The sequence below is a fragment of the Doryrhamphus excisus genome, linkage group LG17, assembly GCF_037039965.1.
Source record: "Doryrhamphus excisus strain RoL-2023G ecotype Guam linkage group LG17, RoL_Dexc_Guam_v1.1, whole genome shotgun sequence".
In the NCBI taxonomy this organism is placed as follows: Eukaryota; Metazoa; Chordata; class Actinopteri; order Syngnathiformes; family Syngnathidae; genus Doryrhamphus; species Doryrhamphus excisus.
This window is the reverse complement of record NC_136373.1, coordinates 966,114-982,966: the sequence shown is the minus strand read 5'-3', so window position 1 is coordinate 982,966 and position 16,853 is coordinate 966,114. Positions and strand designations below refer to the sequence as shown.

The following is a 16,853-nucleotide window of genomic DNA, read 5'->3' as shown; positions in this document are numbered from 1 at the left end:
TTCACAAACACAACGCTATACGAATGCAGTGGGAGATCGATGGTGGAGAATACCTCTTTTCCTTTTGTGCACCCCCCCCCCCCCCCCCTACCAGGGTAGGCATTTTATGCCGCCCTATTCATGCCTCTACTCCTATCATCTATCAAATCGTGTTGGGTAAAAAGTGTAAAGTAATAATATATAAGGACTATGCTAGTCACTTTAAAGTCACATGATGCGTATTGGCAAATCAAGACTTTATTCACTTTATTTTATACATGTGGAAACGTGGCGAATGAGCTCTAAAAAAAAAAAAAAAAAAGCAGGGCAACTCTACAAAACCAATAAGACTATTTTCCAACCTCTAAACACATTGAGTCTAAATTGATTCGCATGCAGCTTTGTGTTCAAGTCACACACACACACACGCACACACACACACACACACGCAGCAATAAGCTGCAGCATTCATTCATAAGAACAATTTAAAAACACAGTGATTTTGTTTGAAATATCCAAACATGGCCTTCCGCCGCCTACAGTCAAGCTGGACCGAACGTATATCGAAAACTAGAAGACACTCACTGTTTTATTGACCAAGATGAGTAGCACAAAGTACACTAATAAACTCCGTTTATTGCATTTCACAATCTGTTTTTTAAACGGCCTAAACACAACACCAACACCACAAAACTCAACCGGAAATGAAAAAGAATCCATTTTTTTCTGAAAACACACCGAGGTAAGTGTCACGTTATTACCCTAAACATCCATGTTTTTTTCTCCCCATATACCAAAAATAATTATTATATTGATTTCCTTCCAGTGTTTGAAATAAATAGATTGTGCATTTCACCTGGGTAGCGGGGCGAAAGAATAGCCCACGATAATATTTGGATAAAATGTACCGTATAACATTTTTGTCCTTCATCGAAAACATAATAAAACACAATTCCAAATGAGTCATAAATAAATTAAACCCTGTTTCACGTAATAAAAAAAAAATAATAAGAAAGAAGTCAACGGTATTCGCAGTAATCCATGCTCTAAACATGCATTTCATATAACGGTGGACTTCGAGGAAACCGCACAAGATGGCTACGAAAAAAAACAAACAAAATATAGAATAATTCTATAAATAGGCAGTTCAGTTCTTTTTTTGTCTCCTCTCCCTCCTGAATATGTGGTTTTATAACCTGGTAATATCCTCGCCATGCTGGGCTCCGCTCAGTTCATCGGAGGCCCCTGTGTTTGTGACCGAGGAAGGGACCACGGCGCCGGCTGCCGAGCTGGAGTTGGAGGCGGAAGAGGACGAGGACCGCACTTTGGTGTTGGGCAGCCTGTGGTCCTTTTTCCATTTCATCCTGCGGTTCTGAAACCAGATTTTGATCTGGCGCTCGGACAGGACCAGGGTGTGGGCGATCTCGATGCGCCTCCTGCGAGTCAAATAGCGGTTATAGTGGAACTCCTTCTCCAGTTCCAACACTTGCTGGCGGGTGTATGCTGTCCGAGACCGCTTGGGCTCCGTCCCATTGTAACCCGAGTTCACTGGGGGTGAGGGGGACAAGGAGAAGGAGAAGAAGTGGATAGGAATAAGGGAGGAAAGGACTTGATAGATTGATGGGCATGTTTGGGGGGTATTTAAATGGCAACTTCAAGAGTTAAATGCTGGGACACTACGAGCTCAATTATTAATGCAAGATTACGAAGCTGTATTTTTTTTTCTTCTTGTCTTATTCATATCTCCCCCTCTCGCTCCCCCCCACCCGCCACCCACCCCTCCATGGCGCAATACATAACAGCAGAAGCCACATGGTGATACGGCTGCCCTGAGTATACCTCGGCTATAAAATTTATGGTGGGTGTAATTACCAATGCCGAGTCGTAAATCCGCCTCAATTGTGCCATTTGAAAAGGCTTCCCTGCTATGGAAGCAGGGGATGGCAACGAGATGGGAGCAGGGGGCTGATGGAGGGGGAGAGGGCGGACATAAACACGCAGGTTCTCCTACCAGTGCTGACGTGGATCTTCTTCATCCAGGGATACACCACGGGCTGCTTGGACGAGGCGGCGCTGTTCGGGTGCTCCGGGGTGGCTTGGTTGCAGGCGGAGGCTGCGGCCGGAGGGGTGGCGGGGGACATGGACAACTGTGGGGTCTCGCACGAAGCGGGCTGCCCCTTGCCGGTCAGCAGATGCGCGGAGTGGGCTATCCCATGTCCCCTCGGCGTGTCGGGCTCGGGGATGCTTGCACAGTTATACTGGCGCTCCTGGTAGCTGGCCCGCGGTGGAGGCGGATACAAGTCCTGGTGGTGATGCTGCTGGTAGCCCGGGTCCCTGGCGCGGCCGTAATATTCGGGGCTGTGCTCGGGGATGTAGTTATTTTGCGAATATTCCTCGCATGGAGGAAATTTCGGATCAATGTAGTTAGACTCCATCAAATACGAGCTCATGATCATTAATTTCTGGAGTGGAAAATAATTTTTCTACCTTTGTCGTTTTTCTGCTCCATAAAGCCCTCCTACTTGCGAGCAGCCCTGTAAAGTTACTTTTACCACGTGACCGGCTCGACCAATCCCGGCGCTCCTCAGAGTCCCCGGATGAGGAAACCGCCGGTGTTTAGCATACCTCCGGTCGCCATTGTGGAAGCCGGGCTCTCTCTCCCCTCCTCTCTCTCCCGGCTTGTCTTAGCCGAGCAATTGATCTTGGCCGCAAAACTAGTAGCTGGTTGCTGACCGAGGAGAAAAAATAAAACGCTCTTACGATTATTCAAAGGGACGCTAGCGATTCGCCGAGGATGAGACCGCCATAGCTAACCCATCGCACTGTTAGCCAACATAAGCTAATTCATTCAGCACTTTAGCCTGAAAGTCATGCAAGAATACGATTTTGATGTGTTTTTACCACAAATTACATATATAACACTTAGTAAATGGACACTTGGTAAATGAATTTGAGGGATGGGGGGTATAAGCTCCATAATTTATAATGTTGCTTCATTTGCGAACTAAAAATACCTCCATTTTGTTTTGTATTGACACAGGAAGGATACACATGAAACACAGCAAATATAAACACATATTGATCTACAGTTATGTCACAATAACCCAATGTGGGATCAGTCTTTCTGACATTCTTCATGGGGGGGTCCCAGATATAGAGGGGGATGCTAACCAAAACACAGCATCCATGGCTAAATGCTTTGAACATCATTGGCACACTAACATGATACTATTATTATTATTATGTATCATATATATGTGATCAAAATTCTGCACTTGCTTAAAAAGATATGGCCTTGGTGATCTGGTAGGTGGGGGGCATGGGGTGGGGGTTACAAACAAATATTTGGAACTCTATCCAGCTTTTATCTGATACAAAATTCATAATAATAATAATAATAATAATAAATATAAAATAAAAATAATTTAATTAAAAAAATAAAAATAAAATTAATAATAATAATATTTTTTGTTATTATCAGTAGCAATATTACTATTCAAATTATTATTATTAATTGTGTGGTCCTACTACTTGTACGAAAAGGCGCCTGCTATTTCTATTAGCACCAGCAAGGACTTTTAAAGCCTTTTATAGCGCAATAAAAGCCGTAAATCAGTCACTTCCAAACGACCGTGTGGTTCCCAGCCTGTTTCACCGGGCTGCGCACGGTAACCCCCCCCACCCCCCACCCCACGCATCTACACCTCAGTCCCACCAGCCCAGGGTGTCGAACTGCATGCGTTTCCATCCCCTTGACATCACGGATGCATGCTTGCACATCCAGGCCGAGGTGGCGTATCGCAGCTGGCCATGTATTCCCGTAGAGACGTATTTGCGATTGTTTGAACGCCACACAAATTCGGTTCTACAGGGTACATATAGACAGCTAAATTCGGTTTCTCAGCCTTTTGTGCAAAAATGTTATTCTATGGAATTACGCATCATGATGCAAAGTGCTAAAATTCCGATCATGATGTAAACAGACAAGAGAATAAAGCATCTCGTCTCCTTTGAGGTACATATGAATATTCAGTCCCAAAAACATGGAGGCCGTACAAAGGGACGGCGTGACAGCTTGATGAAAAATAAGTTTCTATTGTTCCCAAGCATTTCTTTCTGCTCGCTATTACCATATTGACCGTTCTCTAACCTTTCTTGCTGCCACTCTGGAAGCTAATGAGAAAAGCCCGGGATGAAAAATGTCATATCGGACATGTGGCCCTGTTTCTGGGTTATTAAAAAGAACAAACGCAGCCCGGATTGTGAATCGATGGGATTGATTACAGTGGAAACGCACAAGAGAGGCTCGGATACGAAATGTCTCAATCGGAAGTCTTTCACGCACAGAGAATAAAAAAAAATCAGGCTGCATGAATGCAAATGTGTGCTAGATTTGAGTGCATGAAGGGAAAACACGAGTGTTTCTCCACGCGAGTGCATTTTAATATTAGTGAGACAGGCTGACCCGAGCTTCACCCCGCGCGTTTGACTCCCTCCAATAGTTTACTGCCAAGCATTATTGATGGAGGGACAGGGATGAATTCTTTGTGCGCGCAAATGGCTTTCGGATCTCGCACCTAGTTCAATAACTGCTTATAATGTACAAGTGGAAAAAAAACACTACAAGCCCACAGGCGGATTATTTGGATGTTTCATTTCTTCATTGAGGGACTAATTAGGCGCCGCTTATTCTAATTAAAAGTCTTACAAGTGCATATGCCAAATGTGGGTCGTGTGCTGGTTCTGCGCAAATTGGTGGCCCTGCACTATATAGCCCCAGACCTGCATGCAATATTCCACTTCCTGATTAAATAGCTATAACATCCTTTTAATCAAACCCTTAACATAATCCACGCTCCTCCCACTGGTGTAATAACACTAAGCCTACCGTCCACTTTGAATCATAATAAAAAAAAAGTTTTAATGAAGTGCAGATTGGTTAAATATGAGTATACACTGAAGCAGCAGCCAAGGGAAAAGGGGGGTTTGGTTAGATACCCCCCAAGAAACTATCACTTGTTTTCTAATTCATTATATTAAAAAAAACCTTGTGGTTCATTAGGCCTCACCCGGTTGAACTTAAAGGACTATTAACAAGTACTTTACTAAAGTACTTCACTAAAGTGAGCATGCATGCGGTTTTATAAGACATGTCAAATACAAACCTGCATGAGTTCAATGCTGCTGAAAGCAAACAAGCACAGGTCGGTGCCGTGAAGGCAGCAGGGGGGACAGCTGCAAATAAGCTGCAAGAAGTGTCAGATCTCCACCAGAAGACAGGTGGACAGGGGGTGTGCGTCAAACCCCTCCCACGCACACCCAAGTCTTATCTCTCATGCGTGGAATGGCTCTGGAAAACACAAAGAAACAGGACATCAAACATGGTGCAAGATGGATTTTTTAAACAAAAATATACATATAAAAATATAAATATTCTAATATACTGCATGGCCCACTTAAATATATACATGAATAGTACAATATTACACATTTAAGTAGAATACACACTACTTATATATTATTAAAAACGATTTATTTTGTTTTAATGCTGGAAAATGTAATTAAAAAGAGACATTTCAAATTGTTGAAATGAATTTTAATTTGTAATTAATTACCAAATTCTGTGAAGATGTCCTATATCTATAAAAGAGCTATAAAAAATAAACTAAAGGGAAATAAGACAGAAAGTAAAGACAGTTAAACTAAATGTAAAGGTATTTTAGGGTGCTACTATTCTATTAATAGAACATCCATTAAAATACGACTTTGTGTTCACATTGTAAATAAATAAAGGCCCGCTTAGACAGAAAGATGCACTGAGACTCGGTGCTTCTTATTTGGGGCTGAGACAAAGGAGAAAAAAAAAAGTCACCCGGAAGTGACCTCTGCCGATTGAATAATGACGACGTCAGTTCCACAGGTCACAGAAAGGAACAAAACAACACACAACCCGGCAGAGAAAACGGATGTTTGCATTGCTGCACTTTCACTTCAATAATAATAATATGCAGCAAAGCAATAATTACAGTGGATATCAGACATATAAGTCGAACAAATCCACTGTAAATATGTTTAAAGGGGATTATTAGACATAATACAGCAAACTGAGATCTAATGCATTCACTCATAAGGACTGCGTGGCACAGTGCCACCTATTGGAAGTGTATTATGCATATAAAAACACACAATATTTATGGACAGACATAATCACACATGTGTTTTTCAACGAAAAACAAAACGAAAGTGAAGTCTCCAGACTCCAGACGTCATTGAATGCAACTTAGTCGAGCAGCTACAAGGAGCTACAGAGTCAGCAAATAAATACGAACACACTCTCCATCAAGTAACAAGACCACAGAGTCGAACCAACAACCTTCGATTAAATACATTCACGTTACAGACAAACAAGGAGTTTCATTTCATTTTCACTTGCGCATTATTTGTACACACACACACACACACACTCGTTATGAACACACACTCACATTCTACTCCGCTATGTGAGGAGGAACAAACAATAACATATAATTAATATAATTCTTATTGGTTTTCTGTATTACTATATGAAATAATATCAGGAATAAAGCTGAACGAACAACGAACATAAAAAATAAATCTCCCACTCCTTACAAACAGTACCCGGTACACTCCAACGAAACGATCCCAAACAGTGAAACGAAACGCTCACCGGGAAACTCACATCAGAACCACAACCGTCCGAAGTCCGTAGACCGGTACCGCATCCCCACCGCCAACCGACCCCCCCAGGACCAGGAGAAGCCAGCCAGCCAGTTAAGATTATATACGATGTGTATATATCGAAGGTTTGTCAGCTCTTCCAGGGGCCATAAAAGCCACTTAAATGACACCACGTGTTTCCTAAGCACCATTCACGTGGGCCTGCTCGGGGCAATTGGCATATGTAACCTTGTAAACTTTAAAATACCCCAAAAGAGGAGATGGGGGGGAAAGAAAGGGGGGGATTCGATACATTGTCAACGTATAGGCCACATTATAGGCCACGCAGGGACGCAAAGTGGACGCTGCTTCTCTTTCAATCCGAACCTGGTGGAACCTTTACGGAGTCTATAGGGTGAGTCAGTTTTATTTGATGGTTTGATTCCGTGTTATGTCATGAGTGGGTGGGTAAGGGGTCCACTGTGGTGTGCATGAAAGTATAGACTTTTGCATGCAGGTTGTTGTTTGGGAAGGGGGGGGTGTATTATCACAGGCAAAGGGTCTCCTTCCTTCTCCTGGCAAAACAGGAAACACAGTCTGTCTGGAAACGGGGGCAATAAAGTTTTATGGGGGCGTTAAACTTCATTGCGCGTTTGTCACTGTAAAAGAGAGTGGCTTCCGAAGCAGGCTAAAAATGGCAACACTGAGACAATATTTGTTATGACTTTTATTATTTTTTTAAGCCATTAACAACGAGTGTACATGGAAGTTTATTGGTAATACATTCAACAATCAAGCTATTTGTTATGAATTTATGAGTCTACAGTTTGGTCACATACATTTCTGTCGTTACATACATCGACTTACAAAAAAAAAATAATAATTACAGGTCACTGAACGCACCAGAAGACCAAATACTACATATGTATGCATGGTGATGGTACTCCAAACATGGCAGCACCCTCAACTCTTGCCCCCCCAAAGTGGTCTAATGAATTTAGCAATGTATACCAATTGATCAATGGGAGCGATATTCAATATATTAGGTCCCCCACACTGCAAAGAGTGACACATAATTGGTGATGAAGAGCCAGGGGCGGTGTCACCATGTCATGATGTCATTGCTGCTCATCGCAGTTCATCCAGAGGTCAGGCTGCTCCTCTTCCATGCATGCCGGACTGGACGGTCTAGTCCTTCACTTTCATTTTACTGTCCTTCTTCCATTTCATTCTTCTGTTCTGGAACCAGATTTTGATCTGCCTCTCGTTCAAGCACAGAGTGTGGGCGATCTCGATGCGCCTGCGGCGGCTCAGGTAGCGGTTGAAGTGGAACTCCTTCTCCAGCTCCAGAGTCTGGTAGCGGGTGTAACTGGTCCTAGAACGCTTGCCCTCCGATTCTGGAGTAGGATAGGAGTCAGGAGGGTCAATTGTGATCAAAGTTGAACAATCCTATTTTTAAAAATTATATTGATACAGTGCAAACAAATTATTATTATTAATAATATTATGATTTTTATATTTTTTTATTTTTATTTAAAATTTTTTCAAAATATACATATTTTCATTCACTCCAAATAAACAGCCAATCCAAAATGAGCACTATTATCGTCTTATTTCTGAGAATATGTGAATCAAGTATTATAATATTATTATAATATTAAAACTAAAATACAGCACACACTCTCAAGTGGCAGTTTTATCGGAATAAAAGTCTACATCCTGTAACCCTGAGGTTTAGCATCACATTTCTTCACACAAGTGGTATATCACACAATGGACGATCATTTTACTGATAATAAAACCTAGGTGATCAAATAAGATAATCATAATTGTATATAGATTTGACTAATAAACGATAAAGCATTCATGAGTTCATATTTAAGGGATTCTTGGCCTCACTCCATCACTGGCTTGGGCCTGCACTGCAGCACAGTGAAGCAATAATAATCATAATAATAATAACATAACAAGGTATGAATATAATAATATCAAACGGAATTCCCACTGGATATATATTCCCATTTGAATCCAGACTATTCCCCAAAAAGACAGTTCTGCCCCTGTTGGGTGTTTTAACACCGTCTGCGCTCCCCCTGCTACGCATACACGCCTTCCGCAGGGACCTTGAGCAAGACAAACAGAAGCTTTTGCAGTAAAAATGTCCACCGTCCATTTGCAGCCCGCAGCCAACTTGTGGCTCCAGTGCGTGGAAAAAAGCGTGCACGCCTATTGAAATCTTTTGGAGGTGAAAAGTTCACGTGAGGGTCAGGTCATCCGTGTTTCCCAGGGTTCAATTTAAGGCTAAACGGAACAGACGCACACGCATAAAGTGGAAATAAAACATGCAGTTGCGCCGAAAGCACAAAAGACGCAATAAAGAGGATAATACTTAAGGATGAATTTGGAATATTATTTGATAATTTTGTCACAGTTGAATCCCTTGATCCAATTACCGCTCCATAAATCAGCTCTCAGATCACCTCTCGCCGTAATAGAGCAGGTTTACGAGCAATGGATGCCTTTGTCATAAAATTTATGACCGCGAGTTTTTATTATTTCCTGCGTTTGGCCTATAAAACTCAAGAGGGAAAGTGGACCGCTCCAACAGAAGTGGAGCAGCCTGAAAGAGGCAAACTTTACCGTGGCTCATGTGCAGTTTGGTCATCCACGGATAAATCTGTGGTCCGTGTTCACGGTGCTGCTGGCTCCCGTTTGCGTTCCGGGACGCACTCGGCGCGTTTTCCGCACTTCTGCCGCCTTTCTGGCTCCGGTTGTCGCTCCTCTCCGGGGCTCTGTCCGTGAGCGGTCTGGTCCCACCCGAGTCTCGCACCGCCGGGTTGGAGCCTATGTGAGGTCCCGGTGGAAGACGGGGCTCCGGGCTGCCTCTCAGGCTCCTTTGCATGGCGTCCTGTCCAACGGAGCCTGCGGGGACCGGACGCGTAAACACGGCGCTGACACTGACGCCGCCGTGGCGCAGGCTGGACCCTCGCCCCGCCGCGCCGAAATCAAACATTGGAGAACTTGTCTCGGCTGCTTGGCGTACGTTGCAGCTGTCAACGTAGGAGCTCATTTCGGAACACTTTTAGCGCAGGGAAGGTTTCTGGGTAGACGTTGCTTTTATTCCTTTCTTTGCCTCGATCATCGCTTTTCTGCTCCGGCTTTTGTAAAAAAAAAACAAAAAACAAAAAAACAAAAACAAAACAGCTTCTCCTTTAAAAAAAATCCAAGATTAAAGGGTGGAGTGGCCTTTGGTATCTTTTTTATTCTTGATCAGATGCGCGCTGCCCAAATATGGTGTATTTGTATGGGATCACGTGATCATGTTGGCCAGTCATAAATTGGCGTTGATGCTCGACGGAGATATTGATGAATAGCAAAAACGTGTCCAGTAAACTTTGAGCTTCTGCTGCTGGAAGGCGAGGCGCCTTGCCACGGGAAAAAAAGGGCAGGACAGCAGGACAAGAGCGTCATCTGGTGTTTGGAATGGGGCAAGACGGGGTGGACCGGACACACGCGTGGGTCCCCATTGCTGTCCATTCCTAATCATAACAACAATTACACTTGTTGCTTTATAAATAACTGTATGAACCTCATATCCGTGTTGCGTAATTCTAAATAAATACAGTGTTTATAATTTAAGTGAGAATTAGGTGAGAATTTTTAAATATTTTAATTGCCACGCTCTGCCTCTTAACTATTATGATATTATTACCTGCAATTAACTTCAAAGGTGACGTTTCAAAACCCCAAACGCATCGGCATCCATCCATGCATCCATCCATCCCTTCATCCATCAATCCATCCATCCCTTTATCATCCCTTCATCCAAACACATCACGCACACAAAAGTGAACATTTTACAAATATTTTATTCCATGAAACACAATTGTAACAAAACATGAACTTTCAAATAAAAAAATTAATACGTGTACAAATTTATTTCGCAAGGAATATTGGGGGAGGGGTGGGGGCATAAGCGGAATTTGGTGTTATGCGTTGTCTATCAAAGCAGATAAATGCACATCAATTGGGAGAATATTTGCATAATATGTTAGTGAGTGGCCTATTTACAGGCACAACTTTATACGTAAATATATATACATATATATGTGTATATATACATACATATATGTGTGTGTACTACTGTCTCGTCGTGCAATTCTCAAGTTTCAGCTATTTATATATTCATATACATTCAAGTAGTAAATGACACTGTGACCAAATTAAGGGTCCGATTCCTTCCTTCCGTGGAATGTATAGACTAACATAACATAACACTGTATTTGGTGAGCGGAGACTTCACAGTGGTGCGTGGGCTGCATGTGGGATAAATAGTTCATACTGGCATTGGGAATAAAGTAGGATTTAATTAATTAATTAAGTAATACTTCGGGTTTTTTTTATTATTTGCACAATACAAGTGTGGCAACGACAAGGTAAAAAAACATAAAAGTGTGATCCATAAGTCACAGGATTCATAATGTGGCTGAAATGATTTGGATTTTTTTAAAGCTCAACACCCCTGTGGTATGACATAAACGGGGGGGGGGGGGGTTGCCATGCAGTGTCGTCCCTTTCAGCTCCATTTTTAGGTAGTAATGTTGGGGTTCTTCTTTATTTTTTTTAAGTCTCTTCAACTATTCCTTCTTCTTGTCATCCTCTTCCTTGCATTCTTCCACGGCTCCTCCACTCGCACCGCGTTCCTCGTCTTGCGTGGCACCCGTGGACTCCCCTCCGGGCACCGTGGAGGTCAGGTTGCTCTCCTTCTTCCACTTCATACGCCGGTTCTGGAACCAGATTTTGATCTGGCGCTCGGTGAGGCAAAGCGCGTTGGCGATCTCGATGCGTCTGCGTCTGGTCAGGTAGCGGTTGAAGTGGAACTCCTTCTCCAGCTCCAGTGTTTGGTACCGGGAATAGATCTGGCGACCCCTGCGTCTGTCTGTCCCGTAGCCCACTCCTGCTGAGGTACAAAGGCATCCATTTAATATGGATTTTTTTTTTAAATATTTTTGTTGTTGGAAAAGAATTCCATCCTGCCCCGGTTAGCGAGCGCTTTTTTCAAAGGAAAGCTGTTTGTTTGCACATGCAAAAGGCCCATCTACAAGTCAAGAAGATACAGTCGTGTTTTATGGGGCCATAAAAAGTAGCTTACTCTCTCGGTGAGACATATCGTAAAACGGAGCCATTTCCTTAATTTATCTGCCGCTAGTAAAACTCACCGCTGTGTGAGTTCATGCGCTGCATCCACGGGTAGATCGGGATGTTGCTCTTCTGCTCCTGGGCCGCCCTGCCTTGCTCCAGAGCGTAGTCTTGGCCAATGTGGCTCTGTGTCGTGTTCAGTCCCATGTTCGATTGCCTGCAACTGGGCAGCACGTCCTTGTCCTGCAGGAAGACGTTGGAGCCGTAGTCATACTGAGCCCGTCCGGATCCGAACACCACGTTGTCTTGGGGGGAGTAGAAAGGTGCGTATATCCGATGGTTCTGGGTCACAGCGGCGCCGTACGACGAGAAATGTCTGACTGTGTCATAGGTGCTGGAGTTGATTGGCACGTTGGGCAGAACCTCTTGGCCGCCGGATAAATGGCAGGAGAGCGACGGGTTTGCGAAATAAGAATTCATACCTTGCCTCGTTACCCTCTTGTCCAACTCTCCCCACTTCTTTATGGCTCCCTTCTCAATCTTCCTTCCTAGTAAATCTCCCCCCCCCTCGCTTGTGGCTTGTGTCAGCCAACCACACCTTTCTCCGAGATCGTCTTTTCTTGCTTGTCGGGCTTCGAACCCCGCTTGGAGAGAGACTTTTACGCCTCTCTGCTACTTTGGGGATTGGGTATTATTAATTTGCAATCTCCGGTTAAGACGCACAAAGCCGAGTGTTATAGCCGAGGCTCGGCTCGCTCGGAGACAATATGACAGAGTCAGCTGACCCGGCTCCACCAATGGCGACGCAGGAGCCCAGGAGAAACTGTAGCTTTTAGCCGAGAGCTGGAGCATTACTGCAAAATGCCGATAAACACTGCGAGTGACACACGTCACGTCACGGTGCTGTTAGCTCGGGTCCGAGGAGGAATAAAAACACCATTAAGACTCATCATATCCACATTGCTTATGAAAAAGCCACACATATAAGATATGATCTAATAAGTCCTCGTTTCGTTCAAACTCCTGGTATATGACAGAGAAATATTTTTAAAACACACATACAGCACATATTAATAAAACGTTACGACATAAAGAGCTCATGTTTACTGGGTGCAGTGAATACAGCATTTCCAACGCTTTTGCAGTGAACAGGGGGGGGTTGAGGGGGGGTAAGAATGCGTTTATGGTCTTTCTTGTGTGAGGGTAATAAAACAAGTGACGTTCCCCACCTCGCCGACAACTATCTCTGCAGAAAGGACGAGCTGCATGGAAGCTCCACGCGTGGAGGTGAAAAAAAAATCAGCATTTATGAGTATTATTACTGTCACGGTGAAATAATAGAAACCTTATTAAACCAGGTTCAGTCAGCATCCAGGTACACTTTTACGCACACGGTTAAAGAAGTGAAAATACAGAGTAGGCATTGTACATTCCTGTGACACGCACCGTGGGGGGAGTGGAGACTAACTGATGATTATCTGAGCAGCAAATAATGGCTTTGGAAATTGCTTTTAAGGGATGCGAAACTTCAGCGATTGTGTGCGCAGAGTGTGATTTGTACAAGTCCAAAAACGGATATTATCAGTGTCACCCACTCGTGCTTTGCCGTGATTAATATATATATATATATATATATATATATATATGACGGCCGGGAATTAAAAGGTGACTTTTAAAGTAGCAAATTCCGCAAAGAAATCCAATTTACGCACAGCGTGGTTATTAAAATGTGCCGTAGTGCACCTCATTGATTTGTCGTGGAGGCTGATGACTTTGCGTGGACAGTGTTGTTTGCTCTGTTGTTCCGGAGCCTGAATAGCCCATAAAAGAGACAACAAAGACGAGGAAGTGTCTGTTGCCATAAAATCTCCTCGTCACCTTATTGGTGGCCATATGTGAGACATTCGCAAATTTGCGGCAAATGTTGCAGGCTGCGTGCTGGGATTGCTATCAAGTCTGCGCAACGTGGAATTCAAATAAGAGTACAGATGAAAAACAAATAGATATTTTTACGTGTAATAATGATAAATTATAAATGTACAACTGATCTGACTGGTTTATTTCAAGGAATTAAATTTAATTGAAGAAAAACAGAGACGAGTTTGGGGTTGGAATCCACGCAAGTCCCTCTGCCAAACAGAAACAAGTCGAGGTTGTAAATAAAAGCTGCAGAGTAAAGCCAATGTGTGGACTGAGGCTGGAATGCGGCAGAGGTTGTGTCGCTGTGCACATTTAGAAAGGTCATTCTTTCCCTCGCGTTTTAGTGTTTTATTGCGGCCCACGGGGGCGCATCACAAGGGCTGCACATCTTTTGGTCCGCTTTTGCGCATATTTTAAGCACACGTAAAGAAAAAAGGTATAAAAACACAAATGACTATTAACGAACTGAATTAAATATTCCTGATTATGTTATAATAACACAGATATTATATGTATTGCAGGGTTATTTAAATTGAACGAACAGATGGGCCCATTTCAAAGTACAGTTTTTTTTGTTGTGGGGGGGCGTGCAAGCTACAAGCTATTACTTAAACTCACACACTTAGTTAGATGGCAACTGTACAATTTCTACATTATCCGTCATGATTAAAACGCGGTCGGGGGAGCTCAATGCTGGCGAGCCCTGATGTTTTTCTGCCCCCCCACCCCCTTTACTAATAAGGACTAATTCCCGTTCTAACAATGTAAAGACATCTATAGGCACTTTGCAGTCACAGGCTGGCCCAATTACGTCCGGAAGTGTTCGACTTTATGCTCGTTAAGCACTCAGGAAGCCGGTGCCCAACGAGCGCCATGTTGGTCCACACATCATAAATTAGGACCATTAGTGGGGGAAAGTTTTTTTTTAAATGCGGTGACTTCAATGAAGCTTTATTATATACGCTAAACTGCAACACGAAAAATATTTAATTGCAGGGTAAATTGTTGTGGATTAAAATGGAGTGTTTGTTCCTCTATGCAGGCGCAGAAGTGGAACATCACAGCAAGAAAAAAGGGAAACAAACTACGTGGGACGGAAGGAGATTAGGATTAATCCAGAGTTCGACTATAATTACGGAGATTTTCAGTAGAACACACACACACACACATATGGATTTTAAAACAGAAATACACACTCAAATACAGAAGGGTGTTTCATTTTAAAGCATGTAATGATGTGTTCAGGGCCTTAATCCTGAATTAAAATACATTACACACACATATATCTGCACGTGCAAGCTGAGAATATTGTTTCTACTTCCGCCAGAGGGAGAGAAAAAAAATCTGGAATGTGTTTGATGACAAATTTGATGTATATGTCTTTGCTCCTTTGCACACTAGACCCCCCCCCCCCCCCTTGGTTACAACTGTGATTATTGTCAGTAAATATGAATAACAATAAATAGAATAAAATATCAACGTGTAAAGTGAATCTGTCACCAAAACAACACATTTTTTTAAGGAATGTAGCAGGAAACAAAACACAGCTTACGTCAGACAATGAGCATTAGGACACACAAACACACACACAAAAACACACACACACAAGTGGGTCAGCTGACATCCGCAGAGAAGCAGCTATAAACAACCACGCCACAATAGCAGCACCGCCTACTTCCACATTGCAAGACACGACAGGTCGCCAGGGGGCACTGTGGGGAAGTGCCACAGTGTGGGTGCATGCTTACTCCCTCCGTGTGTGTGTATGTATGTGTGTGTGTGTTCCACAGAAGCCTGTTGGCATCCACTTCCACAAGTTTTTCTCCCAGATATAATCCCAAAGCATCACCGATCTATATAATGTATATCTATACCCTAAACATCAACAACAGAGTACACACAGAGTAGTACATTCTAATTCAAAGTTGCAGTCGTGGAAGTGTCCACTTAGGTCACACTACTACTACAGCCAGCCAGCCAGTATAGTACCGTGGGAGCTCACGTGCAGGTCAGGTCACAACTCACACGCACCCTGCCATCGCCTCCCACTCACACGCACACGCATCTGCATCGCCGTGACACCCCCCCCCCCCCAACCCCCAGGAGGCCACCGGCTGCCACGCACGACAGAAAACCCGAGAGAGGAACAACAAGCATTTCTACCTGAGCAGCGTCTTTCTCCACTTAAAGGCAAAACGTGTGACATCTCATGTTTGCATCCGGCCCATGTGGATCTTTGGTTCTCCTTCCCGAGCCTCTCGGAGGGATAACCGCTGCAGCGAGGAGGCAATCCGGAAGATCCCTCTTCCAGGAAGTCGGCGGTGGCGAGAACAGGAATCGGCTGCAAAATGGCTGCAGGTTTTTTTGTTTTTTTTGAGTCATCTTCGAAAGAGGGCAAGAAAGCAAGGAATTGCAGGGCTGCAGTGTGCTCTGCTGCTGATTCAAAGGAAGGAGCAGGGAATAGACAACAGCATAAAGTTCATGTTCATAGAGCGTGAGCCACGTGGCCGGCCGCAGCCAATGGCGGGGAGCCTTGAGTCGTAAACTTTTATTACTCAGCTGTAAATTTCTCTCTTTAACAACCAGGAATGTTTGCACCCATCTTTCCTCTTCTGCTCTTTTTTTCGAATACGTGAAATATATTTTAAAAAATGAAAAAGAAAAAAATACACATACATTATGGAGCGTGGATGATGCAGATTTTGCCCACGTACTGTGGAAATATGGAGGCACGTCAAAGAATATGACAGGTCCTCTGGTGGACAAGTTAGCTACAGTGGTAGAAACTGGAAGGATGAGCTTGGCTCCGTAAAACGATTAGAACAAATGCTATCCAATCTAGGGCTTGCGTTACCTCACTGGTTCATCATTTGATGCTAAAAAGACACCTGACACACCTGCAAGTGTTAACCTAATATATAGATACACAATATCTAATAACATTGGAGACAAAACCTCCATTCCGATACCCTGAATATTTCATTGCATCGAAATAAATATCAACAAAGATGGCCACCCAGTTCAATAAAATTCCCAAAGTAGCAAATATCATACCTCCAAGCCAGTCCACCAAAAACCAAACGAGCTTCTTTCATTGACGATGAAATAATTCAGTTTTTAGCCAGTTTAAGCAGCGC

At 43.4% G+C, this 16,853-nt stretch overlaps 3 protein-coding genes across 4 annotated transcripts; all 3 read right to left on the bottom strand.

Annotated features, from left to right (window-relative positions):
• Positions 1 to 257: 257 nt before the first annotated feature.
• On the bottom strand, positions 258 to 2,735 carry hoxc4a (homeobox C4a). The gene is made up of 2 exons (XM_058085491.2): positions 1,991 to 2,735; positions 258 to 1,527 (listed from the first exon to the last, which is right to left on the bottom strand). Exons 1-2 carry the CDS (start codon positions 2,433 to 2,435, stop codon positions 1,169 to 1,171), a joined length of 804 nt encoding a protein of 267 aa, XP_057941474.2. The 5' UTR covers positions 2,436 to 2,735; the 3' UTR covers positions 258 to 1,168.
• A 4,689-nt stretch (positions 2,736 to 7,424) lies between these two features.
• Positions 7,425 to 9,727, bottom strand: hoxc5a (homeobox C5a). The gene is made up of 2 exons (XM_058085490.2): positions 9,298 to 9,727; positions 7,425 to 8,054 (listed from the first exon to the last, which is right to left on the bottom strand). The coding sequence occupies exons 1-2, from the start codon at positions 9,725 to 9,727 to the stop codon at positions 7,846 to 7,848; spliced, it is 639 nt and encodes a 212-aa protein (XP_057941473.2). The 3' UTR covers positions 7,425 to 7,845.
• A 1,486-nt stretch (positions 9,728 to 11,213) lies between these two features.
• Positions 11,214 to 12,431, bottom strand: hoxc6a (homeobox C6a). 2 transcript variants are annotated; one of them, XM_058085436.2, is made up of 2 exons: positions 11,877 to 12,431; positions 11,214 to 11,617 (listed from the first exon to the last, which is right to left on the bottom strand). In XM_058085436.2, exons 1-2 carry the CDS (start codon positions 12,274 to 12,276, stop codon positions 11,295 to 11,297), a joined length of 723 nt encoding a protein of 240 aa, XP_057941419.1. In that variant the 5' UTR covers positions 12,277 to 12,431; the 3' UTR covers positions 11,214 to 11,294. The 2 variants fall into 2 exon arrangements, with proteins under 2 accessions (XP_057941419.1, XP_057941420.1); XM_058085437.2 differs by having other exon boundaries at positions 11,214 to 11,614.
• Between the last annotated feature and the right edge of the window lie 4,422 nt (positions 12,432 to 16,853).